Genomic DNA, 27,142 nt, shown 5'->3' with positions numbered 1-27,142 from the left:
TCACCTTAAGAGAAGGTGCTTTCCTAGGCCCCTGTGAAGCCCAGCTCTCCAGAAAAGAACCTTGCTAAGTGAACAAACCTGCAGCCAGAGCAGAGCAACTCCTTGGAAGATAAACTGTTACACCACTGCTCTCAAGGCTGCCATGGAGAGGAAACAGAAAGGGATTCTTATCTGTAATGCCCTGCACAGGCTGCTTCTCCCCTGAGATTGATGACAGAAGTTAAGAAATGAGAAAAAAGGTTTGGCATTCACTCACATGAACTTCATTGTTTATTTTAACTCTGGTCTCCCTCCAACAGGCCTTTTTAATAATCCTCTATCTAAACATTGCTACATACCAGATTTTTTCAAACAGTTCCCACCACAGGGATGAACCAATTCTTTCTGCACTGTGGGCCACTTCCTTTTACCTGTGAATGCGTCAGAACCATGCAAAAATATTTGGCAAAGATTTGCCAAACATGACTTGAAGGGCTGAGGTTTAAAGACCAGCAAACACAAGTACTGAATTAAAGATGCCATGACTCTTTTCCTATTTTCCCTTCTTTATCCCCCATTTCAGACCTCATCCTCAGACATTACATCCCTGCCTCTACCTTATTAATCCCAATCTGCTTTGCTTCAATCATTTTCAAAGAGCCAAAGCCAGAACCATGCACTGAAATTCCCCTCCAGTGGCTCAGCACCATTGTACAGCTGTGTCCCACCCTGCTGATTTGAGTGGCAAGAAAAGACAGATATTCCAGGGATTACAATTGAAACAACTCTGTCCAGCCTTTCAACACCTCCCTGGCACCAGCCCCTGTACTGACCTGAACCCTTGGTGAGCTGCTTGAGAAGGAAACAGAGCAAATCTGGAAAAGGAAACATTTCCTGCAAGTCTGCAAAAAGTTTTTCCAAAAAGCAACAGCATTGGCACCATTGGAGTGACTTTTGCACACTTTGGGGTGACTTGTGCACACCTTCAGAGAGCAGCCTGCAGGGAGATTTCTCACATCACACATTCTCCAAGCAGCACAGATTAAAATCCTTCTCCTGTGTGAAATCTGACACAGCTGGGGTTGAGCAGTGAGACCTTAGAGCCCCTTCCAGCATCCAGAGGGGCTCAGAGAGAGCTGGACAAGGACTTTGGACAAGGGATGGAGTGACAGGATAAGGGGGAATGGCTTCCCACTGCCAGAGTTCAGGCTTAGATGGGACATTGGAAAGGAATTCTTGGCTGTGAGGATGCCCAGAGCAGCTGGGGCTGCCCCTGGATCCCTGGCAGTGCCCAAGGCCAGGCTGGGCAGGGCTTGGAACAGCCTGGGACAGTGGAAGGTGGCCCTGCCATGGCAGAGGGGTTGGAAGGGGATCATCTTTAAGCTCCCTTCCACCCAAACAAGTCTGTGATTTTATAATTCCACAGAACAAGGCTTGACATGGGTCTGTCTGCTCAGCACCCCCAGGGATCCACCTGCCCCCATGGGACATCACTGGGAAATCTTGTGTAGCACCAATCCTGAGCCCTGGCAGCTCACAGCTGGTCTGTGAGACTCAGAAAATCATTCTGCTGTGGGAAGGAGGGTTAAGCTGGAAAAAGGGAGTATTGCCAGTATTGCTTTCCTTTTATCAGTGTCAAGATGCACAAAGTTGTTTTCCCTCAATCAACGAATAAAACTCTGATCCTGCTGCTTCTGGAGCCCATGTGCACTCACAAAAAATGATCAGTTCATTGCAGTTAATTTATGAATGCAGTTATGAATGTGTAAAGTAAATTAAGGATAAATACTACACTGGGCCATTGACTGTCTAAATAATGCAAGCTGAGCAAGTACCATACCACAGGACTTTCCTCTGTGAGAGACATACTAAAATCCACTCACTGCTAATTTTAAGAATAATCCTCCTTTTGTTGGCTCTCATGAGACCACATCTGGTTGTGGCATTCAGTTTGGCCCCTCAAGCACAAGAAACACGTTGATAAAATTCAGTGCTGATAAAATTCAGCAGATAAAATTCTGCTAAAGAGACACCAGACCAGTCAGGGATCTGGAGAATGTGCCCTGCAAGGGGCATTTCAGGGGAGAGGGACTGTCCAGCCAGGAGAGGAGGTGCTGGAACCTGCAGGGACATTAGTGAGAGGACAGACAAAGGCTCTTCTTGCAGATGTGCAGCAGCAGGAGGAGAGGTATGGTCAGAACATGGAAGAGTGAAAGCTCTGAGTCAACAAAAGAAAAAAAAATTCATCATAATGACAGTCAGGTTCTGGAAGTGGCAAAATTTCTGTCCTTGGAGGTTTTGGAGATGTAACTAGATAAAGCTCTGAGCAATCTGGTTCTGAATTCTGTATCAACTACTCTTTGAGTAGGAAGCTGAACTAAAAATTTCCTCAAGTCCCTGAATTATTTTGTGAAAATACTCCACAAGGCATAGATTACAAATTCCTGAAATGCTTTATAAAATTTCCAGAGAAAGAGACAAATTTTCACCATTTGTCACCAAAACCTAAATGACAAATTCCAGCCTAAAGAAAAGGTATCAATTTGCACATATGTGCCATAAGCAACAATATTTCATTTTTCAGATATCTGGCACATTCACTGTTGTGGAAACTGGTGAAATTCAGCACCTGCCTTCTTAGATGTGGCACTTCCAGCAATTATAATATTTTAATGGTAATTCTGTACTGAGAAATTCACTTCCTAGCAGATCTACCAACCTGTGTCTGTGACATTCAAGAGCCATCTACCTCCAGAAGGAATTAAAAACAAATATTTAAAAATCTCACTGCACAGTCAGCATATTTCCTGACATCAATCTAAAGACCACAAAGAGAAATGCAAGAGCACTCCCAATAAAGCATGCAGGAACACAACATGGAGCCTCTTTCCCCTTCCCATTTGCTCTTCACCCTGTTCAGCCCAGCAGCATGGCACCAACAAGCCAGCCTGGTGCACACACAGGGGGAGGCAAACACAACCCCACAAACACACAGGCACAAGGAGAAAAGAGGCAGAGCATGAAGAAGCATGCACAAACCAAGGACAAGCGTGCAAGCCTCTCTAGTTTGGTATCTGGACTCAGTTAGGTGGAGAGAGATGCAGATAAAAACCATGCCAAGTTACCTTCAATGGAATAAGAATAATGTGCTGGGCTGGGCTGGCTTGTGGTTAACCCTGTAGTGCAGGTAAGAACACTGTGCTGACTTGTAGATGGAGTCTGAATTAAACCACTTTCAGGTTTCATACCTGGCCACAGTGCACCTGAATCAGATAAATTGGACCAGTTACAAACAAATATGCCAGGACCAAACAGCATGCTCCTTCCTCAGATGAAGATTTTTGCTCATCACAAAAGCAAGTAACAAATGACACATGGAAAATGTTTAATTTTGGCAATAGTAAGCACTGACTGTCAGGCTGTGCAGGGATTAGAGCTGGTGACAAAATGGCTGAAAAAGAGAAAATTAAAAGCACCAAGAAGATTAATTTGCAAAGCTTTTAAGTAAAATCTGTTTGTGGTCACTGAGATTCAGTGCCCATGCAGATAAAGGACCTGCAATGGCTGTGACTTTGGGCTGAGCTGCACAGCACTGCAAGTGACATCAGCTGCTACACAGTGAGGCCAAAGCTGGGATCTATGAAGGCCAAGCTTAACACTTCCACTCCTTCACTGGGCTTTGGGATGAATATTTTAAACCAAGCCACAAGTCAGTAATTTTCCTAGACTGACAACAACAAACATAGAGCTAAAAAAATAATTTAAAATCTGAATGTTTCTTCCAGACTTCCTGTTGTTTTGGAATGCCTTTGTAAGAACCCTGGGCACAGCACAGAGAGCAGAGTGACTGTAATTATGTGTACAGGGCACAGCAAGCACGTGGCTCAGCTTGGGTGCTGTGTTAGGGTGAGGTCTCTGCACTGATGGGTGCCAACAGTGTCCAACTGAGGCAGCTCAGCTCAGGCCTCACTCCTCAGGGCTCTTCAGGCTTTCATTTGAGTGTCTCCAAATCTACAGCCAAAGTTAAAGACAGCTCTCCCTGGCCCTGGTTAGGAAGCAGAAATATTTTGAGAGGATCTACTTACAAACAAGCAGGAGTGTGCAAAGCAGAGGGACAAAGGACATTTGGAGCTAGACAGAGTTCAGGGCCATCAGAAAGAGCACCCTCCTTTTGAAACAGCCTGAGATCAGTACCAAGGCTGCAGAAGCCCCTGCAGCCCTTCACCCACTGCAGCAGGACTGAGCCATGGGCTGGGAGCTCTAGGTTTCTTACCTAAATGACATGGGAGACTCCATAAAGCTGCACATGAGCAGCCACTCAATGCTGCAGCTTTGTCAGAATTAAATTCTGCAATGGCCCTTTGATTTCTTTACATATCTGATCTCAAACTGACACCTATCAGTCAACTTAAATCACTCCCCTCTGCCCAGTCACCCCAGGGTTTGACTCTGACTCTCAAGTTGTGTCTTTGTTAAGGTTTCAAGCCTCCAGAACCTCAATAATTAGCAAACAAAAAGGAAAGGCTGATTTAAGAAAGACTGTAGACACACTGCAGAAACTCCAGAACAAAACATATGTGAAAAAGATCCTCCAAGGAGAGTAGGAGTAGCTGTGTTTGTTTAGCCTGGAAAGGGAGAGCCACCATCTCCAAATGGCTGAGCAGTTCTCACAGGGGACAGGAACCAGAAGCTCCTTAGGGCACAAGACAGAGGGACAAGGAGCAGTCAGCAGCACAGTGTGATGCTCACAGGACATGCAGAAGTGCCAAAGAACCTGAGAGTGAAACACAACCCCACCCTGGATGCTGTGGGACAATGACCAGCCAGGTCAGACACACACAGAGGTGCTGGCAGTGCTGGCTGGGTGATTCAGGTCATGTCCTAAAGCATCTTTCAGCCCCTGCCTTCCCTGTCTGGCTGTTACAGACATGCCCTTTATACTTTCTATACCCAGGCACACTCCTGGGCTGGTGGCAAATGTCCTGCAGGACAGCAGGATAAGCTGGCACAGCCTCAAGGATGCTGGAGGAGAAGCTGTGAGAGGAGGAATGAGACTCTTCCATGTCCAGTGGCAGCACTGTATGCCACAGAATGTCCCAGCACACACCTGCAGACATGGAAAGGCCCCACACAGGACATCCCAGCACTTGCAGGTTTTTCTTGAGTTAAAGTAAACCATCACATCCATGGTGCTTCTAATACCAGCTCACAGCTATGCAGCCTGGATGTCACCACTCTTAAATAAAATCTCTCTAGACCACAAGGGCATCCCATGCAGAACAATGCACTGAACACCAAGAGAGGTGACAAATCACCAAGAGCATAGGTCATCCCTTCTCTAGAAGGAGCATCCTGGCTTCAGCCACCTCCAGACTATGCTGGTGTTTGTCAGCTTGCCTGAATTTCATGCTGGTTTGTCCCAGTTAGAGAAGCCATGGTGCTTTCTTTCTGGCATAGAAACAAATACAAGGTAGAAAGACACAGCAACCTCTGTAAAAGCCCTCTGGTGCTGGTAAAACCAAGTTGTTGGCCCTCACCTGCTCACTGGAGATTTTGTGAGCAGAAGCAATTTCCAGAATTCCCTCTGCAGTGTGCATGTTCAATCCTCTACCTTCTACCTCTGCATCAAACTGTGCAAGGTCCATCTTCTCAGCATGACTCAGCAGATACCACTCCACTATGATTTCCATTACTGGAAATGACTTTTAACACCTTCCTAACACTTGATTTCACACTAAAAATTCAGGTGTTTAACAAGAGACCGCCAAATCAACACCAGACATTTCAGTAAGTGATGACATTTTGGATATTTTACAGAGGAAAGCTCCTTTTGAAGTCAACAGAAAATGCAGATCTCCTTCCTGGTCTTCAGAAGAATTTCTAGTGTTACATTTAGACTATGATATTGAAGGAGCTGAGTACCCCTGCACTCCAGAACCTCTGCCTTTAAAAAGTGAACACTGCCCCCAGATACAGCCACCACTACTGCAACCAACAAAACATCACACCCACAATACTCCAACAAAACCCCTACACCTTCCCTCCCTCCTTCCAAAACTGTAGAAGTCTAAACCACTGTTTTAAACAACTTCACTGGAGCACTCCACGTATTTACAAATATTTGCCTTTAAAAACACCAGCATGTGACACATTAAAACAAACAACAGCACAGGAAGCAGCCCCAGTGCACCATGCACAATACACTATCAAAAAACACCAAATAAATGAAGCAAAGGAAACCATCAGGCACTGCTCAGATACAGCAAAAACCAGTGCAACAAGGCACTGAAACCAAAGTGCAGGTACCCAGTGAGGAGGAGTATGTTCCAGCAACCATTAGTAATTACAGTATTAGCAATTTAACTTGTGTTTAACAATGCCAAGTCTGGATTTATTATCCTTCCTACACCATCTTTCAAATACATAATGACAAATCAATTGTTTTGTAACCTTTACAAAAGCCCATGTTCTGTCAGCAGCTAACAAAAGCCAGAAATGTAGCTGTTGTTATTCAAAGACATCTCATTCTTTAACTAGAAAAAAATTCATGTTTACACACATCAAGGTACCAAGATTTTAGCATTACAGATAAATCTGCAAGAGGCTCAGTGCCTATGGCTGTTCAACCACAAGCCCCTGAGACATATATTTAGAATCACAGAATGGTAAAAGTTGGAAAAGACCTTTAGGATCAACAAGTCCAAGCATAAATCCAGCACCACCAGGTCCTCTGCAAGGGGTGGTGACTCCAGCACTGCCACAGGCAGCCAGGGTGCTCTCCCAGCTCCCTGCATGGTGCTGTGATGTTCCCTGCTAAGGGATAAAACAGCCTCTGCTCCCTTCCTGGTTTTGGGAGCTGCATTTGCAGAGACTGGAATAGCTACTAAAAGGGCTCGGTTATTAGAGCAAATTAAGGAAATGATTTGCTTAGTAAACTTGGAGACATTTTAGCATGAGCTCTCATTTGGTGAAAGATGAAATAAAAATGTCATAATTGTGGATAACAACAAGGAAAGGGGGAAGGGGAAAGGAGAAGGGAGAAGGGAGAAGGGAGAAGGGAGAAGGGAGAAGGGAGAAGGGAGAAGGGAGAAGGAGGAAGGGAGAAGGGAGAAGGGAGAAGGGAGAAGGGAGAAGGGAGAAGGGAGAAGGGAGAAGGGAGAAGGGAGAAGGGAGAAGGGAGAAGGGAGAAGGGAGAAGGGAGAAGGGAGAAGGGAGAAGGAAGGGAGAAGGAAGGGAGAAGGAAGGGAGAAGGAAGGGAGAAGGAAGGGAGAAGGAAGGGAGAAGGAAGGGAGAAGGAAGGGAGAAGGAAGGGAGAAGGAAGGGAGAAGGAAGGGAGAAGGAAGGGAGAAGGAAGGGAGAAGGGAGAAGGGAGAAGGAAGGGAGAAGGGAGAAGGAAGGGAGAAGGAAGGGAGAAGGAAGGGAGAAGGAAGGGAGAAGGAAGGGAGAAGGAAGGGAGAAGGGAGAAGGGAGAAGGGAGAAGGGAGAAAGGAGAAGGGAGAAAGGAGTTGTAGTATGGAGTGTTGTGTCATTTCACTAAGAAGGAAACTGCACAAACACAGCTATACCACAACTAGAGACAATGATGATCCCAAACCAAGAATCATATGGCAAACTTCATGGGGAGATCCAAAGTAACAGCTTTGTAAAAAATCTTATTTTTTAAGTTGAAGCCCCATCAAGAGATCAGTGCCCATCTACAGTTTAAGCTATGTGCTCTCCTACAAACCCTTCTCTCCAACATGAGTGGTTATGCTTAACATTGGCTTTTTACTGAGACATAAAACAGTAATTGCAGGCACAGAGAAATCTTTGAAGAGTCACTTTTTACCAAAAGGAGGTAGTCCATAGGTCTGGGTGGTCTGGGGGTAGATGGTGTAGGGCTGGGACTGCTGTAGTGCTTGGTACTGAGGCTGAGCAGGGTAAGGGCTCATTGTTTCTGATACTGGTACAGAGAGGATATGTGCATATGGCCTTGGGGAAAAGAGAGAACAAAAGTCAGCAAGAACTGTTTACATTGTGCAGCTTTCAGCCTTCAATAAGACCAAAAGACACATTCAAACCAAAAGACACATTCAAACCAAAAGACACATTCAAACCCAAAGACACATTCAATAATTGCTCCAGAAAGGAGAAACTACTCAGACTGACAATTCCTCTTAGTGTAATAAGCTTCTTGTGCTCCCCAAAGCAGGCTCTTGAGTTTACAGGTGCTGCCTGCAGTGGCAGCAGGGAAAATCCCTCCTCCACAGAGCCAGATCCAGGCTGGGAGGGCAGGGTGAGACACATCCCCATTCCAACAGGCATGAGTGGTCAGTCCCACTAATCATCCCTGACCACACCAGAGCCTGCAGCTGCTGTAGTCCAGCAGTACCTGTAAGAACCAGGGACACACACACAGAAACTACACAGAAACAAACAGCAGGGGTTAAAGCCTATCCTGCTCCAACAGGAAAAAATACAAAGATCCCTAAACACACTGAATGATGAGAAAATCTTATATTCCCCTTGTATTTATTTATGTTCAATTTGTTTATTTGACAAATTTCAGGTGCATTATTCACCAAGACTATCATGTTAATTACTTGAAGGGCTTCATTTATCTTTGTGGGGCTTTCATTTATCATTTATAAAACAACAGTCACTAAAGCTAAAGGGTAAATTCTGTTAAGTACAGTGTCATCAGCAATGAGTAACTGCTGCCAATAGTGGGATTTACTGCACTGGAGAAATGCATGAAGATACAAAACAATTACTTCAGAGAGAAATAATAGTTACAGAACTCAGTAACAATTTCTTGACTTACTTTGCAGAATACATTTGTGAGGTATAATCATTTGATGACCTTGGGATATAATCAGTGCATGTCATAACTGAAAAAAAATAAATTTGTGTAATTACAGAGGTGCTTTCAAAACCCAACAAATAAAGACAAATATCAATACTCATGGTACATTTTAGTCAACACACAGTATTTTACAAAGAGTTTTAGTGCCCTGAATAGCTGTTTCAAAGCAAATTCTCAAAAGCACACTGTTAAACTGGCACAAAATATTTTGCCAGCTCACAGCAGGTAGATCAGTCAGTCACACTATTCCTCCCTGTGAAACAGAACTCTTTCTCTTTATCAGCTGGTACCATCATTTTTTGCAACTGTCATAAAAAACCTTTGATTTCAGCCCTCCCCAAAACCCTGCACATTTGCCAAAGGGGCTTCATCTGCACCAAGTGTAACATTTCTGTGTCCTGGAGCAGAGACCAAACACCTGTTTTGCCAAGCTTTCCTCATCCCCTAGGTGCTCTGTCCATGCATGGCTCCAGCAAAGAGTTTTCCTGCAAAAAGGAACAGCTCCAGCTCAATGAACTTAATCACAAATATCCAGGGAAGCACAGCTGCAGTGCACAAGGCTCAGAGATGCCTCTAAATAAGCTGGCAGTTACATTTAACCAGATTTTTCTGCTTCAATAAATCCACAGCAATTGCACTCTGAAGCTGGTAAGACAGAGTGGCTCAGCTGGCAATCCAGAGAGGAAATGTTTCAAATCTTCTCAGTCAGCACAGCCCATGGCTCTGCTACACTTTGTGTGAGAGAACTCTATTAGAGCACTCCAGGCTGGGCTGGAGATGGGGTCTGGGCTCCTATGGCTTCATCCCAGAGCCTTAAACACCCCTTGGATTCACATCAGCTGATTAAATACTCAGCTGTCCATCAGGAAAGCAACAATGGGCAGGAGCCCAGCACAGAATTTGGCCCCTGTAGCCTCTCTGGAAGGAGCCCAGCCCAGAATTTGGTCCTGTGCAGCCTCTCTGGCAGGAGCCCAGCCCAGAATTTGGTCCTGTGCAGCCTCTCTGGCAGGAGCCCAGCACAGAATTTGGCCCTTGCAGCCTCTCTGGCACATGGCAGCACCACAGTGCAGCAAGGGCTGTGACTGTATCTGCACAGCTCAGATCTACAAGCACCATGGCCAAACCCTCAGCAAACACAGCTGCACTGCTGTGGATCCAGCTGATTCCCCTCTGAAAGCAAAGCACCCAGGCTTGCCCAGGAGGTAATTCAGGCTGTGTATCCCCAGGGACCCCACACCTACCATTACAAGAGACCACATTTTCCCTCTCCCTCTGGAGTGACTCAATTAACAGCCTCCAAAATAGGGTTATGGATAACAGCATCCTCTGCCTTGGTATTTGATCCAAATGCCAATAATGTGCTCAAAAAGTTGGGATTTCCATACTGGACCTGCATTATTGCTCTTGTATGACCACCTGGTAAACTCTCCTGAGTTACACTGAGGAAAGCAAGACACTGCCACAGGCAGCTCTGACCCCAATGTGCATTCTGCCACCTCAAAATCAAAAACCTCCTCTTTGTGTGATCTGAACACCAGCAGCTGAGAAGTACAAACCATTAACCAGATGTACTGAACCTCCAAATGGTCCATGAATCACCTTCCTCTGCTCCTCAGTGTTTGCCTTTGCTCACAGTGTGAAGCCCACGTAGCTCAAGGATACAACAGGAAACACAAACTGGGAACTTTTGGACCTAAAGGCTTTCCTCTAACACTTGTCAGTTCCCACATGTTTGTGGGAATTTGTAGGGTTTTTTTAAGAAAGTCAATATTCATCTGAATAGTTATGTAGTAATGATATTTCTAGAACTTGTATTTATAAAACTGCATACAAAGAATTAGGCAATGGTGTAAAAAAGCAAAAAGTCCCACAATAACACTGCATGCAGTTTCTAGGATTTGTAAATGGCTTATCCAGTCAGGTTTTGCAGGATGAAATTTCTCCTAACTCCTGCAACACCACAGGATGGATTAAAATAGCAATGATTGAATCAATTACAGTGGGAAGTCACACCTTACACACTTTCAGCTAAGGTGAGCTGACTTACACTTCAAAATATGTATTGGCAGTCAAAGGAATCTGACTTTCCTAATAACTTCCAGCCCTCTTTTTTCAAGAGAAAGGACACACTCCACTTTTCACTTGGTATGCAATCTTTGTATTCCCTGCCTGTTTCCTCTCTGTTTATTCCCTGAGAGCTTTCTGCAGACATTCAATACAATTCAGAGTCTAAGATGAAGTGTATGGCATATTGCTACAAAGGACCCAAGCAGCTGTGTAGAGATAATGATTTATAAAACATGTTTACAATAGGCATTACAAACTGATATTAACTCAATCCTCAAGAAGAATCATGTCTAAGGCAGATAAGACACAGCAGCACTCAAAAGCACCCAACAGCCAGCTGAGGGGCAGTGACAGAAAAATATTTGTTAGAAACAGATATTTCCTTACCATCAGGCATTAACACTTTGTAAACACTACAGTAAATGTTCACTTTACAACTGATAGTGAGAGCAGGCTAAGGATTACAAGGAGGAGACAAAGCTTGTGGTTGATGTGCATGGTACCAGGGAAAGACATGGGGAAGGACAATGGGAGAACTCCAGGTACTCACTCTCACTGGACATGGGAAGGTTTGAACCAAGGTTTGAAGATTCAGTTTTCTGATCACTGACTTCTGTGCTGCTCACATGACTGCTAGGACAACAAAGGTTCAGTATTAGCATTATGAACTCTTAAATTAACATCCTTGGCCATCATAGCCCCTGGGTTCAACCCTTCTGACCAAGGCACACTAACTCCTCACAAAACCTAGCCCTGTGTGCTCTTTGCTATTTCAGGAAGAGATTCTGAAAGAGAGATCTGCACCTGGAATTAGACATCAAACTCTATGGGGTTTGAGTGGCCAGGGTTTGGTAGAGGGGGGGCTTCAGGGGTGGCTTCTGTGAGAAACACCTCAGCAGCCAAGGAAGTGCTGCCAGCAGTGCTGTGTGACCCTGCTGCCACAGGCTCCCTGCCATGGGCATGGCCTCAGTGCTGCATTTGTCCCTGAGGAGCAGTGCTGAAACATCCTTGCACTGGGGGTCACTTCTCTGCTTAAATTATTCTGGATTTGTCCCACATTGTTTCAGTTCCACGCTGATGTTGCTTTGTTCATGTACAGAGTAGGAAGTACAGGTAATTTCTAAATGAAACTGTTTTGTCCTTGATTATTGCCTTCCAGGCTTTAGTTTTATTATTGCTAGTTCTGCAACACAGCTTTTCATGAAGTTTTGAGCCATCTCTGTGCTGTTCTGATATTTTGAAACTGCAGTTTCTCAAGGTGAAGGAGCCAAAGGAACTGCACCTTGTAGCTCAGGTGTGCACCAAGCATGGTGCTCTCTGCCTCCCTCCATCACCTGACTCCATTCAGCATCCCAACAAAAAACAACTGCACAGTTTTGTGTTGGATGAGCAAATTAAATCCTCAGGAAGAGCCTAAAGGTGTCTGAGCTGAACTACACAGGGAGCAGGAGGCTGTATGAGAAATAAACCCAAACCTTGCAACACCTTTCCCCACCCATCCCTGCTTTCTGAACCCAACTAAACTGATTTTTTTCTCCCTCCTTCCCCTCCTGCAGTGCAGAGAAAAGGGAGAAACAGGTCCAATAAATTCTTTTAAATTAATCCATTGGTTAAACTTAAATTCATGTATAGCCTTATCAAAACAGAGCAAGAATATTTAAACAGAATATTTAATCAAGTTAGAAATGCAACTTTATCCCACCCCTCTCTTCTGTTTTTAAATACTGGATGTCCACAATTTTAAAATCCAAGGATGTTTATACTCAAATCTTGAGCTCCCTGTGCCCATAGGGAAGGTGTGGTTGTGCTGAAGCAGGGTGACACAGAGGGAGAAGGGAGAGCCCCTCAACATGCTCAGACCTCTCTGCCCAAGAGAGGGAAAAACCCTCCCTAAGATCTGATTTCTCTGACTTGGATGGGCCAGAAAGGGAGCTTGTGTGATTAGATCAAAATTCTAATTTTGAGAATATAGAACATGACCACTCCTGCAGAAATGGTGTTTCCTCCTTGCTCTTATTGGAATGGCAGAGACTCCAAAAAGAAAACTTTCCTCACTGAGTTTGCTGCTACTCAGAGAAGCAGAATAAATCCTAATACAGCTATTCCAAGTAGTAATGATAATAGTTAATTCCTAAATACAATCATGATCAAAAAGCATCTACTGAGGATAAAAATAGTATCACCCAATAGCTTTAAATAGGAGAAGCTACCAATTCAAGAGTTTCATTTCTCATAGCAGTTACCCACAGAGTTTCACTAAGAACAGTAGTATAGATATTATTAAAATATCCTGAGTCTCACCAAATTAAATGCATGTTATTTCAGTCTCATTCTGTGAAAGATAGGTGTGATGATGCCATTCTTTTTGTGGCCACTTTTATAAAAGCTTTATACCACAAAGCTAGTTAATTACTTTTTATTGGGAACTTAATCAAAATTATACCAAATCCAAATACAACTTTATTTTCCATAGCTCTGTAAAAAATAAATCAAGAGGCAAATTTCTAAAATGAAAGCTTTATAATTGTAAAAGACCATAAAGAACTGTTCTACACTAAAATCAAAGTTAAAATCCCATACCTCAGGCTCTGGTCTCTGGATTCTTGCATCTTGGCTTTTTTCACCTGCAAAGACAAAAATGTTCAGAGCTACAACTAACACAAGCTGGAGGGTTCACAATGGTGGCTGCATGTCCTGCACTCCAGAAGTCACTGGTGTAACCATGGGCTCTTCATCTCAAACCAAGTTTTTTCCTAATTGGAAAACAAGGGCTAACACTGGATCTGGTATAGCAGAATTGTCATGTTAGTTACATTAGTAACAGGTGCTGAGATAGAAAGCCACAAAAATGGCTGGTAAGGACAATTTTGTGGAAATTGAATAAAACAGTCATAAATTTGAAGAAAATCTTATTTTGCATGGATTCAGCACAAACTTAGCTCTTTCCCCCCTATATTTTAAGATAGGAACATGAATGCTTTTTCTGTAATAAATTAGGAGTTTTGACTCCTGACTAAAACCAATACAGCACTTTTTCTCATTTTGTAGGTGCCAGCTGGATCCTGTTCCTGTACAGGGTATTACACCACTGACAGCACTGGCTTGAACACAAATTTGGTTTCTGCAAGGTACAAACATTACTGTGAAACTCTCAGAAGGATGCCAGGGTGAGCTTCTCCTGCAAGAAAATGCCATGACTGCCTCACTCATTATGATCCATTCAGTCTCATACTCTGCCACAGAATGACTGACTGCTATCACTGGTATTCTTAAAAGAAATTACCAAGGAAATCTTTAGCTGAATATTACAGCAGAATCTGCTTAAAGGACACACCACTGAAAATCAGCTGTACCCTATCTCTCATGCTCTAAAGAATAAAGACAGTTTTCATTATATTAGGATGTATTCAGAGAGATTTCCTTTTTAAGTACAGGGAATTCATTTTTAAACTCTTCAAATAGGTGGAGTACAAACTATATGGTTTTGCTGCTTAGTTTCACATTTTGTGGATATTACTCAAGCCCATCATCTGCAACTTGTAGAAATCCAAGTTCTGAATAATTTTACATTTCCATTTCATTTGATTTTGTTCTTAAATCATAAAATTGCATAAATGACATTACAATGTATTTTCTAACTAGTTTAACTGAAGAATATTAAATTCTCACATTAAAAAGGCATCAAAATCTTTTCAATTACAGCACACCCAAAGTGCCCTCAAGCACATTATTCTGTTTCTGTGTGCATTTGACAAGGTATCCAAGATTACAAGCATCACTCCCATTGTAACTTGGCAATTTCTTGTGGAGTTTGTGCCAGGTTTATTTTGGGAACAGAACATTAATACAAACATTTCTGCTTCATTCCTATGCTATTATGTTTTAGATACACAATTTAATTAATTTCATACTGTATGGATAATTCTCTACCAACACTTCCATGCTGTGTTAATATCAGTTATTGATAATGCAAACATTATTGCAAATATTTCACGTACATGTAGCAACTTTACCCTTCAGACATGCTTCCCTACCCCAACCCAATGCTACATCAGTCATTTAAAAATGCCTTCCACTTGTGGAAACAATGAATCACAGGATCTTTCCAAGATCTCAAGCATAAGAAGAATTAAAGACTCTACACTCTGTAATACCCAGCATGCTGAATTTCTCCCTAAAATAGTGAATTTTATTTTCTCTGCAACAGGCTTGAGATAAGTCTGGTTTTCTGAGTAATCATTTTGCATAGAAACATCATAAAGTTCAAGAACTTATAACTACTCCTTTCTTACTACTGCCTGTACAATTATAGTAAATTAAATGTACAGCACATTTTACGAACAACAAAATGCTTTTTGTAAATTATAGTAAATTAAATTTTACGAACAACAAAATGCTTTTTATAAATTATAGTAAATTAAATTTTACGAACAACAAAATGCTTTTTGCCCTCTGGATAAATACACTAAGTATAAGCCTTCTTTTCCAATATTAGTTAAAAAAACCTGTATACCAAAACTGTGAGATCACTAATTTGTTTTAGATTTTCATTTTCAGCCTTTTTAAAATGTACTTACTGGTTGCTCGGGTAAGTCTTGTGGCTCTTCCATGGGTATTACTATTATTTTAATGCTTAAGTGATTCAAATCGTGTGTTCCTCAGCAGTCTTCAAGCCCTGTTAAAAAAAGGTGTTCATGGCTTTATGTACTTTTTGGGGGCTTATCATGTAGGCTATCAGAGAATATTAATTGTTATATACTCCTCCCCTAAAACTCGTGTGGCCATCTCCCAAATAAAATACAAAATTCATATATGGAAAGAGTTCATAAACAAGGGATTTAGCTTTAAGCTTTGAAGATACAGATTTTTCATGCACATGGTACATTTCTACATCATTTGCTCGGACCACGTTGACTGCAGAAGCTAACACACTAATCAAGACACGTGCACCATGATTTTAAAGACAGTTTAAATGATCAAATCTGGTCTACTAGGTCAGTAAACAGCATGATTCAATCTAACCTGTTTTAATTTAGAACATTTATATAACAATAAAAAAAAATCAGGACAAAACTGTACACCTAAATGCATTTACACACAGTGCTGTTCCCCACCAAATTCACAAAGCAAGTTCATTATTTCAAATGTACCTTTCAAAAAGAGAAGTTTGATGAAATTTTATAAAAGAATTTTTATTTTGGAAGCATTTAGCGGAGAGATCTTATATACTACATCAAAAAGCTGCTGCTTTCCAAGGACTTAAAATCATGAAAAAGAAATTTTGCGTAACATTTTCACAACCTGATTAACTTTTGCAATTTGCTGGGCAAAAGAGAAAGGCCTGTGATCTGCTGGCTTCCCCCTCTGCCCACCTGATGTGCACGAGCACTATGATCTGTGCTTTTGTTCTTTCTGCAGCTCATTCTGGAGCCACTTTATTAAAACCAACCCCAACCTCTTCAGAGCAGCTTTCCCTGAGCTGCCTCCTCTGCCCCACACCCACACAGCAAAACTTCAGGGGACTGCAGAAATCAGAAGAAATACTGAAAAACTCTTGGTGGGTTGGAGAAACAAAATCCAGAGACTTTCTGTGCTGAGGTACAACCTATTCCTGCCTCCACAGCCACAAAGTCCAGCTCTAAGTGTCTGCAGTAATGTGAAAGTGGCTTTTTTACACACCACTCCTTCCTCTGGGACCTTCTATTTCCCCACCCTGCCCGGAGTCTTCAGGCACCTCCAAACCACGGGATTATCCCCGCACAAAGTGACTGGACTGGTTTACAAAAACAACTTTCTGGTGTCCTGAAAACCATGGCTGTGTCCCCTGCCTGGTTCCTGCCAGACCTACTTACCCTGGCAGCACGTGCAGCCTGCCCACAGCCCGGCCCCACGTGCCAGCCTCGGGGATGCTCCGCAGCCCGCAATAATTCCAAATTAACCAAGAAAACACAAAAGGTTTCTCCTTCATTTGAGGGCAGGTCTTACGTGCCAGGGTGTATTGGATGTGGCAGGATAAGGTTTCATTGAGGGTCTGAGGATTTTGCAAGGCTGCCACTCCTAATCAAAGCTACTTACCCTTATTGCCTGAACTCGAATTCACAATTAGTTTTTTTCCATAATTCAGGTTCTTTGGAAATGACCCTATTCACAACACACAAGTCTACAATACAAAGCACTATTGTCACCTTTGCAGTTTTTCCTCCACCAGTTTCAACCAGTTTTATTTTAAATGTAAATCTTATTTATTTTTTTGTAGAAATAACAGAAAAATTAGGACTGAAGAGAAACTCTGCCACTCAGAGATTATACAAAGAAGTACAAAATACAATGGCCAAGAGCAAGAAGATTTGAAATTCATTCCTGTCCCTCATCCTTCACTTCTGTTATTTAACACTGTTTTGCTGTGTAATTACATAGAAGAATCCCAAACGAAACTCTTCAGTATGGAAAAATATCTTACATTCCACTGATCCACACAGCAGTAACTTCCCATGCCATGCTTTGCTTCAAAGCTGTGAGCAGTTCTTTAATTTTGGTTTTCAGAAGGATTTAAATAATTACAAAGACAAAAAGATTCTCAGAGTCCCACTGGAATATCTTACATGTGTGAAGAAAACAACTCTTTCCAAATAAGCTGGGGTATCTTGTAGCACTTGGAAACAGATGATTGAACCAAAGCAAATGGAGAGAAAGTGCTCAGAAGGCAGAACTTCAAGTGAGAAGTGAGAACAGAAGTGAGAATTCCAAGTGAAACTTGGCCTAGGATGGATGAAGGATGAAGGATGAAGGATGAAGGATGATGGATGGAGGATGGAGGATGGAGGATGGAGGATGAAGGATGATGGATGAAGGATGAAGGATGAAGGATGATGGATGGAGGATGAAAGATGGAGGATGGAGGATGGAGGATGAAGGATGAAGGATGAAGGATGAAGGATGAAGGATGATGGATGGAGGATGGAGGATGGAGGATGAAGGATGGAGGATGGAGGATGGAGGATGGAGGATGAAGGATGAAGGATGAAGGATGGAGGATGGAGGATGGAGGATGGAGGATGGAGGATGAAGGATGATGGATGATGGATGAAGGATGATGGATGGAGGATGGAGGATGAAGGATGAAGGATGAAGGATGAAGGATGAAGGATGATGGATGCAGGATGGAGGATGGAGGATGGAGGATGAAGGATGATGGATGATGGATGATGGATGATGGATGAAGGATGAAGGATGAAGGATGATGGATGCAGGATGCAGGATGGAGGATGGAGGATGGAGGATGAAGGATGAAGGATGGAGGATGAAGGATGAAGGATGAAGGATGAAGGATGCCTTCTCTGTACCTGCAGAAACAGCAGCAGGGGCAGAGGATGACACCTCCCACTCCAGGTGTGCTGTGGTGGCACAGACCAAGCACTTGGGGGAAATGGAGGCACTGAGCTCCACATCTGAGAGCAAGGGGTGAGGGCATCCTCCCACATCCTCCCCAGCCAGGGCCAGCACCAGCAGCTTTCCCACACCCCAGCAGTGTTAAATAACAGGAAGGGAAAAAAGGGAGAGCTCCTGCCTCTCCCAGCCTCCTGCACCCCACTCCTGCCTGCCTCTCACTCCCTCCTTCCTGGCCTCCAGAGGCTTGTGAGGGTCAACAGCAGTCTGGATGTAGGATCTGCCAAGGGAAAAGAAAGAGAAAGAAAAGAAAAACCAGAGAGACCCAAGCAGAGTCTTTCTGCTAAGGTGATGACAGAAAGATCAGCTCTGGCCCTGCAGAGCCCTGTTCCAGGGGAGCCAGCAGGATGAGGGTCAGGAAAAACATGCAAGCAGAGCAGCAGGATGTCCCTTTTCAGCCACAGCCATGGTAAATGAAACCAAAATTTTAGCATCTACTTGATGTTCAACTTTGATGAAGCAGAGACAGGACAGTGATAAATATCCAAGAGCCTTTTCACCTGTACCACCCACCCAGGGTCACCAGGGTCTCACACACAGCAGGCACAGATTTTCCTGGGGCTGGGCACAGAAAGTCCTTGGATCATGGCATGGCAGGAACCTCTCCCTGCCTCTCTCCTCCTGCACTGAGAGGCTGAGGGAAGCTGCTGGTAGCTCCAAGGCTGAAACCACCAGCAGGATGCAGGCAGCAGCTGCTCCTGCCCTCTCCAGCACAGCTAACCCCCAGCTGCCCCCAGCCCTTGGTGGGTGCATGGCCCAGGGCCCCAGACCCCTCCAGGTGCTCCAAACCCCTCCTCACCCAGTATGAGAGCCCTGAACCACCCAGAGCTTGGCTTCCCCAAAAATCAAACCCAGCATCTTGAACCTGCTTAGCCTGAGCTGCCTCAGAGGAGCACACTGAGCCAGCAGCTCACCAGCAACAAAGATGATTTTTAAAAACTGAAAATACACAAGGCTGATTTTTTTGTTGGGGTTTTTGGTTGTTTGGGGGGGTTTTTGCACATCAAATCTCAAAATCAGATTTTAACTCGTATTAAACTCAAGTTAACTGCACTCAGGTAAGCTTTATTATTTTTTTACACATTACTACAGAACATTTTTAAACCCTAAGTGAACACAACAGCAGAGGTATCAAAGATTCAGGAGGTAAGAATGCTTCTGTGGGCCACTGGGTTTGTGAATGAGAAAAACAGTACAAAATGGAAGCAAGTGTGCAAGAAGCCATTAAATGATCTGCTGCAATGAAAGAAACATTCAGAAAAATGAGTCCATTGTTCTGCTTCTGCAAACCAGCAAAGCACCACACTTTTTTGCTTTCTGGGATGATTGTTGTTAATTACCTGATGAAAACTATTCTGTAATATGTGAATTAAACACCAGGTTTTATTTGATCTAGACTTGTTTTGAATAACCACCCTGTTTAATTCCAACTTGCACGGAACACCAGCAATGCAAAATAATAAGATTTGGGTTTGTGTGTAATTTTATTTTGTTTCCTCAATGTAAGGAGCCACATAATCCAAACTTCAAACCAGAAGGCCTCAGAGCACAGGTAGGGGCTGCAGAATCCCTCTCAGCAGCTGCCTTCAGCTCTGCACATCTTGATGCCAATAATTCACCATTAAAAGCCCTGGCAAGTGATCTCCAGTTTCTTGCAGTAAATCCTATTTTAAAAATCCTAAACTACACAGCCCAGCTTGGTCAGACTTTCTCAAACTAGATACTCTGGATAGAATTTCTGAAAGCTGCCTGCTATGAGCAGCACCTGGATGGACTGTTATTTACTTTCAGCTTGTGCTTTTCAAGCCCATCTGCCTTGGCTTTGAATATAAAGTTTCATGCAAGAAACAGTTCTCCCAAGCTGCAAATAATTAAAGTCAGGATACTGTGATAAAACCAACATGCAGTAATTACACTAATTAGGAAAAAAAGCTAATTTACTATGGTTTTATATTACTTTAAAACAGTCACTATTTCCCTAGGAACAAAGTTTTGATTGGAGTAATGAAATGACATCTATTAAACAGTGTTGGAATAAAATCATAGGATCATTTATTTCAGAAAAGACCTCCAAGATCATTAGGTCCAACCAGTACCCAGCACTGCCAAGGCCACCACTAACCCATGTCCCCAAGTGCCTTGTGTTTAAAGCCCCCAAGGGATGGTGACTCCACCTCTGCCCTGGGCAGCTGTGCCAGGGCTGCACAGCCCTTTCAGGGAACAAATTTCCCCAAATATCCAATCTAAACCTTCCCTGGCACAGCTTGAGGCCATTTTCTTTTGTCCTGTCCCTTGTCCCCTGGGAGCAGAGCCTGGCCCCACCTGGCTCCATCCTCCTGTCAGGGAGTTGTGGAGAGCAAGAAGATCCTCCCAAGCCTCCTTTTCCCCAGGCTGAGCCACACCAGCTGCTCCTCATCAGATCTGTGCTTCAGCCTCTTCCCCAGCTCTGTTCCCTTCTCTGAACATGCTCCAGCCCTTCAATATCTGTATTGTAGTGAGGGACCCAAAACTGAACCCAAAAGAGAGGGAAATCACTTCCCTACTCCTTGACACACCATTTTTCACACAGGCCAGGATGCCCTTGGCATTTTTGGCACCTACCCACAGGGTGGCTCGTGTTCAGCAGCTGTCAAGCAGCACCCCCAGGTCCTTTCCTGATAGAAAAGACCACTTTCCCACCACTTTCCTGCCAGCCTGGAGTGTTCCATGGGATTGTTGTGCTTAGCATGCACTCCATGCCCTTGTCCAGAACATTCAGAAAGATATTAAGCAGGATTGGTCCCAGTTCTGAACCCTGGGGAACTCCAGCAGTGCCCAGCCCCACAGGGATGCAGTTCCATTCCCCTTCACTCTCTGGGCCCAGCCATGCTGAAGGTTTAAACCCAGCAAAGAGCACACCTGCCCAAGCCCTGAGCAGCCACCTTGTCCAGGAGAAATGGAGGCAAAAGGTTTAAAGCTCAGGCAGACACATCCACAGCCCTTCCCTTATGCATGATGCAAGTCACCCTGCAGGAGAACAGGTTGGTTGGGCAGGATCTGCCTCTCCTGAACACTGGGACTGACCCCTGGGTGTCCTCTATGTGCCACATGATGCCACTGGTCTGTCCTACAGCCTTGCACTCCACTGAGGGCAGGCTGCAGTCCCCAGACCCATTTTCTGACCCTCCTAGATGCCCATTACACTTGCAAGCATCCAGTCAAGTGAGACCTTCCTGGTGAGCCAGGGAGGCTGGGAAATGATGAAGGAGCTGCCAGCTCCTTCAGTGTCCTTGACTGGATCCTACATGGCCCCAGAGACTTGTCTAAGTGGTGTAATATGTATTTATAGAAACATTTTTTATTGTCTTTTACAGCAATGGCTGTAATGTTTTGTGCATTTTTTTTTTTGTACAAGTCACCTATGCAGTTATTTTCACTCCTTAGTTGTTCAAGGACCTCCACCTTACAATGAACAGCAACAAAAATACATTAATTAGGCAGCAGGATAGTGTAGTGTTCCCATATTTTCTGGTGGTATCTCATGACAATGTGCCCCATGCTGCTGCATTACACACACACTGGATCAATCAAGCATGCAGCCAAAACAACCCAAGGCATCACCCAAGTGGAGCAGAGCTTTTCCTCACAATGTTTTCACTCTGTGCCACTCACCACATGACAGCTTCTGACAGAAGAGCAGATCTTGGCACAGTGCAGCACGGCAGATCTACCCCCCTTTCTGTTTTTAGGTTTAATTAGAATACCCAAATAAAAACAAAAGCAGAAGAGACACATATTGACATTACCATGCACTGCACAATGCAGCAGAGCTCATAGCAAACACTGATACTCCACTATTGGCTTTTCTCATCCTCCACACACACCCACATGCCCCCAGGTACAACACACACAGGTATGTGCAAAATACTGTGACAACCAGACAAATAAACCTTTGTGATGAGTGCTGCTGGATGAGTCCCTGCTCTCTCTCCATGCTCCTTATTCCCTTCTTTATCAGCCAGGAAATTTCAGAATTAAACACTGTAAAAGTTACAAGGAAGGCATTTTGTATGCCTTATTTCTGAAGCTATGGATGGTCATGAGAAGCCTCCAAATGCTGTCATAATGTAGGGCTAAAAAAATCATTATTTGATTAAAATTTCATAACCCTAAAATGGAAAAAAAATTGTGCTGTGAGAAATAAAATAAGAAATAAACACAGTGAGAAAATAACTGAAATCAAACATGGAAATACAAATCTAGTTTTCTCCTAAGCAATGCATTTCCCATGATTTTTAGATCCTTGAAAGGCTATCAGTGCTCTGAGAGTCTGCAGCTCACTCTGCCTGACCCATGACACATGCTTGTTTTCCCAGTTCTTATGCAATGCTTTTTCAATTCAATTTTGAAACACAGCAGGGAAAATTTTAATGGGGAAAAGAACTGTTTTCACAAAAGGAAGATTTGGACAGAACAACATCATCCTCAAGAAAAACAACTCCCACTGAGCCCAGAAATCATGTGGCAACTCCTGCTGGCCAGAGCCAGCACACATCACTCACAGGGCAGGAGAGCACAGAACTGCTGCTACCTTTCAGTGACAGAACCAAAGCACAGTGATTTACAGAAACATCAGCCAAGTAGAACAATTGATTCCCCCCTCTCTTCCTGATGGTACAACTTGCAGTGAGACCAAACAGATTTTCTCCTGATGACCACACAGAGTGTGGTACCTGAAATCTCACAGCCCATATACATTTTTGTGCTTCTGGAAATAATTAAACAGGTCACAAACTTCTAGAGCTGCAGCCCCAGACAGCAAAAAACCAAAAAAAAAAAGCTGTTTAACTTTCATGGTTTTAAAAACAAACTTCCCAGCAGCAGGACACACTGCCCTTAATTCCTAAAAGCCACTTCAGACATATCCTAATAGATTAGGACACTTCCTGAACAAAAGACTGAACTTTTTAAACTTGTCTCAGTCAGACAGCAAATCTGCATCACATTAACCACAAAAAAGAATTATTGACATTAGGCAGTTCTAAACTCCATTTTCAATAAAAGATTTGACTCATAGATCTCAAAAAGTCACACAGCTAGCACCAGAGGCTACCATGAAATGCACCTATACTTCTATTAGAGGAACTCCTTCAGGACTCAACTGTACTCAGTGCAAGGTCCCAGGAGAAGTGAAGATGACAAGTAACAAAATAAACAGCCAGCTTACAGTTTGTGCAGAAGGCTGATCTGATCTGATCTGTTCAGTGCTGTGGGGCCCTGAAGAGGCAATGTGTGATCATCAAGGACAGCTTCCCCAAACACAAGAGCCCAGTCCAGCCCAAGAGGCAAGAAAATGAGCAAATGCAGGGGAAGGACAGCTTGGCTGGACAGACAACTTTTGACTAAGCTCAAAAAGGAAGAATCTGGAAGGTCCAGCAAACTAGAAGTATGAGACTGACTTCTAAAATCCCAGAAACTGAATTACACATAATAGTGTAGTCTATATAGAAATAGGAACCATCACCCAAGGTTTAAAGCTGCCACACGCTTTATGTGAAGTTCCAGCTGGTGACTCTCTGGGAAACAGCACTGTCAGTATTCAAACACAACCAAGAAACATTTCAAGACACAGCAGGAAGCTCCTGAGATGCAAGAATAGTGCTCTGGTCAAGTGTTAACTCAGGAGAGACCCATCTGCTGCAGAATGAACTGTTCCATCACCTCTGAAATTGGGCTAGACATACCCTTAACCCCAAATAAAAGTCCACTGAAGAGATGGAAAGAGTCCCCATAACAACATTGTATTATTTTTCTAAATACAAGGCTTGTTTTGTAGTCAGCTTGTTCAGTTACAGCACTGATGGGTGACAACCTGGAACAGACAGGGCAGTGATTGGTGTGAATCACAGTGACACCATACCCTGAGGAGGCTGCTGTGCCCTGCAGTGTCACAGCACTCTCCTAAACATCATGTTGGGTATCAGGAGGAGATCCCAGCCCTTGCAACATCACCTTCACTGAGGCTCTGGAGGCAGCTGCAAGAAGAAAGAAAGGATTTGAAGTTACTCCCTCAGGTACTGGAGGGCCTCCAGTCATGGCATCTGCACAAACTATCCCAGAATCACTGCTAGAGAGGAGCCACCAGAGAATTCTGCTGAAGAGATGCTGGCTTGAAGCCCTTTAATCAAGTAGAGAAAAAAATTCTAGACAGATCAGGATGAAATAAAGGAAGTAAATTATGGGTAAGACAAAGCTGAAAAATACCATCCTCAATGTATAACCAACCAGTGAGTGATGCTGGTCATGGTACAGGAGCAAAAATCACTCCCAAATTCCTGCAAGAAGACACTGTCTGGAGATGGGTGGTCTGTGGACACTGCTTGGTGCAAGAACATACATAAAATACCAGCTGTTAAGTCCTGACACAATTTTATTTTAGGCTCAAAAGTTTCCACACCTCTCCATCCTGGCAGCTCCTCTTCCAATCACAGGGTTTTGCAGACCCAGTGAAAGTTTTATCAAACATCGGTTTCTGAGAGCAGATTGCAGGGAAAAAGAGCAGAGACTTGTCAAGAGGGGGAAAAAATAACTCTACTTCTGCTAACTGAGAGCACAGGCATGGAGCTACTCACATCCCAATGTTATCTGCCTTGAGTACCTTGTGTAGAGCATGGCTTGCACACAGGCACACACTACTTGCCTGACTTTAAGTTCAATTAAAGTATTTCAGTATATTTTATCTAGTTTCATGTTTAGCCACCTATGACCACTTTTTGGTATACAGAAGTTAGGAAATGGTTCATTAATCTACTGTAGAGGGGCTCCAACTCATTCATACAGCACATTTATAGTGTCCTCTGACATATTCAACTCAAAATTCATTCAACATCTGGAGATTTCTGGGGCAAACCTTTGAGAAGTTACAAATACTTCCAAAGTCACCAATTACTTGGGAATTCCTACAGCTATTGCATACATCAGTGACCATTTTCCAAACAAATTATTTGAAAAGCAACAAATTCTCACAATTTTTCAATCAGATGTGCTGCACAACCCAACAATACACAGTTCCCCAGGTGCCACAACTGCTGCTGAGGCAAGAGCTGAGGGGGAGACAAAAGTTTCAGGCAAACACTGCAGGAATTGCAGCAGCTTGGAAACTGCAGGACCTCGAGCTCAGGATGTTTCAAACAGAGCAGGGAGAATGTACCAGCAGATCACTGCTTGTGTGGCAAAAGCTGGATGGAGAACCCCAGAGTAAGAGGGATCACACCATGAGGTGACAAGGAAAACCCCTCAAACACAGTAGGTTCAGCCCAACAAGCCTGTAGGTTTGCAGGCTGAGAAAACCACTATGTTCATGCATTTTTAAAAGTAACTTATTATGAAACCACTGACTTCAGGCACATGAATTGTGATTCTTAATTAAACATACCTCAGCTTCCAGAGTTTAAGATAATCCACAACAGACAAAACTGAAGGAAACCAAACAAGTGGCAGATAAGATTGTTATGATTATCATTATCTTCATCAGCATGCTGCCTGTTAATTACCAGTTGGAGGTTACTGCACTACGGATTAAGTGCATGACAGAGCTAGCTCCATTCTGAAAGCAAACTCCACCATGACTCTTTGTTTGATGCTCCATCAGAAGGGCTACAGTGATGCTCCATCAAGGACTAGCTCTAGTCTGGAAACCGTTCAGCCACACCACGCTGCACAGCAGCCAGACTAACAAAGCATTCTGTGCTGGATCTGCCTGTACATAAAGCTCCAACAACTCCGCACAGCATCCCCAGAACCAGGAACATCCAGCAGAGCCCACCTGGATCCAACCTCGTTTGCGAAGCCTAAGCCCAGCCTAAACATCCTATTAAGAGTGCACAAACCCCAGTACAAGCATTAAACGCACCCAGGAGCCATGCAGGTGCGCTGAACCGTGCCCTGGAGAAGCCGGCACAGCCCGTGCCTGGCGCCGGGAACCGCGGTCCCTCCTGTGGCCATCTACGGAGCCCCGGGCAGCCCTGGGGCCGGCTCTGGGTCTCCTGTCCGCTCCTGAGTGCCTGGGGTGCCCCGTGCCCCTCCTGCCTTTCTCCCGGCCCTTCCGCGCACCAGCAGCGGCGAAGGAGCCGGGACAGCCGGGCACGCCCCACCGGGCTCGGGGCCGGCCGGACAAGGTCTAGCCCCGGAGCAGGTCCAGCCCCGGAGCAGGTCCAGCCCCGCGCCGCCGGTGCTGCCGCGGCCGCTCGGGCCCGCGCTCCGGCGGAGCAGGGGCAGGAGCGCACGCTGAGCACACGCGTCGGCCTCGCCGCCCGCGGCCTCGCAGCGCCGGCCCGCCGGTGCCAGCCCGAGCCCGCGAACAGCACCGAGGGCTCCGTGCGCAGGGCCCGAGCAGGTTCTTACCGAGAGGCGGCTCCGGAGCCGGGCCCGGGGCCCGCAGCGGACATGGCAGCGGCGCCCGCGCTCCCCGCCCGCCGCCGGAACAGAGCGCGGCGCCGGCAGTGGCGTCACTGCCCGCCCGCCGGGGCGGGGCTCCTGCCGTGAGGGAGCCGGGCCCGTGTGGGGCTGGGCGCTGCGGCCGCCCCGCTCTTGGAGGAAATAGAAAATATTTTTTGTGAGGTCGCCCTCACTCACTGTCCCAAGTGTATTTAAATAGAGGGGAGCCCGGGCGGGTGCCACCAAAGCCGCTCTATCACCGCCCTCAGCCGGGCAGGAGAGAGCAAACAGAACGAAAGAGCAGGGCAGGAGACATCTCTTACCCAGCACCACTACGGCAGACATGGCCCGGCTGAGGGAATCCGTTTAATTTATTGCGAGATAAATCAG

General features: G+C 44.5%; 1 protein-coding gene across 10 annotated transcripts in view; it reads right to left on the bottom strand.

The window, feature by feature from the left end:
* EYA3 (EYA transcriptional coactivator and phosphatase 3) overlaps positions 1-26,857 on the bottom strand; it is a 42,475-nt gene extending 15,618 nt beyond the window's left edge. Inside the window, exons 1-8 of one of the 10 annotated variants that reach the window (XM_077189453.1) lie at positions 26,720-26,756; positions 22,267-22,357; positions 15,469-15,566; positions 13,472-13,515; positions 11,442-11,524; positions 8,783-8,849; positions 7,808-7,950; positions 3,105-3,242 (exon numbers count right to left, since the gene is read on the bottom strand). In XM_077189453.1, the coding sequence (XP_077045568.1) occupies positions 3,105-3,242; positions 7,808-7,950; positions 8,783-8,849; positions 11,442-11,524; positions 13,472-13,515; positions 15,469-15,501 (508 nt within the window). In that variant the 5' untranslated portion in view covers positions 15,502-15,566; positions 22,267-22,357; positions 26,720-26,756. Of the gene's footprint in view, positions 1-3,104; positions 3,243-7,807; positions 7,951-8,782; positions 8,850-11,441; positions 11,525-13,471; positions 13,516-15,468; positions 15,567-17,351; positions 17,478-22,266; positions 22,358-24,236; positions 24,352-26,228; positions 26,251-26,719 lie in introns of those variants that run through there. The other 9 variants (XM_077189452.1, XM_077189450.1, XM_054648454.2 and 6 more) reach the window with 9 other exon arrangements.
* Positions 26,858-27,142: the final 285 nt, after the last annotated feature.

Source organism: Agelaius phoeniceus, chromosome 22 (assembly GCF_051311805.1).
Source record: "Agelaius phoeniceus isolate bAgePho1 chromosome 22, bAgePho1.hap1, whole genome shotgun sequence".
NCBI classification, from domain to species: domain Eukaryota; kingdom Metazoa; phylum Chordata; class Aves; order Passeriformes; family Icteridae; genus Agelaius; species Agelaius phoeniceus.
The sequence above is the reverse complement of the archived record's forward strand: the minus strand, read 5'-3'. Positions and strand labels throughout refer to the sequence as shown.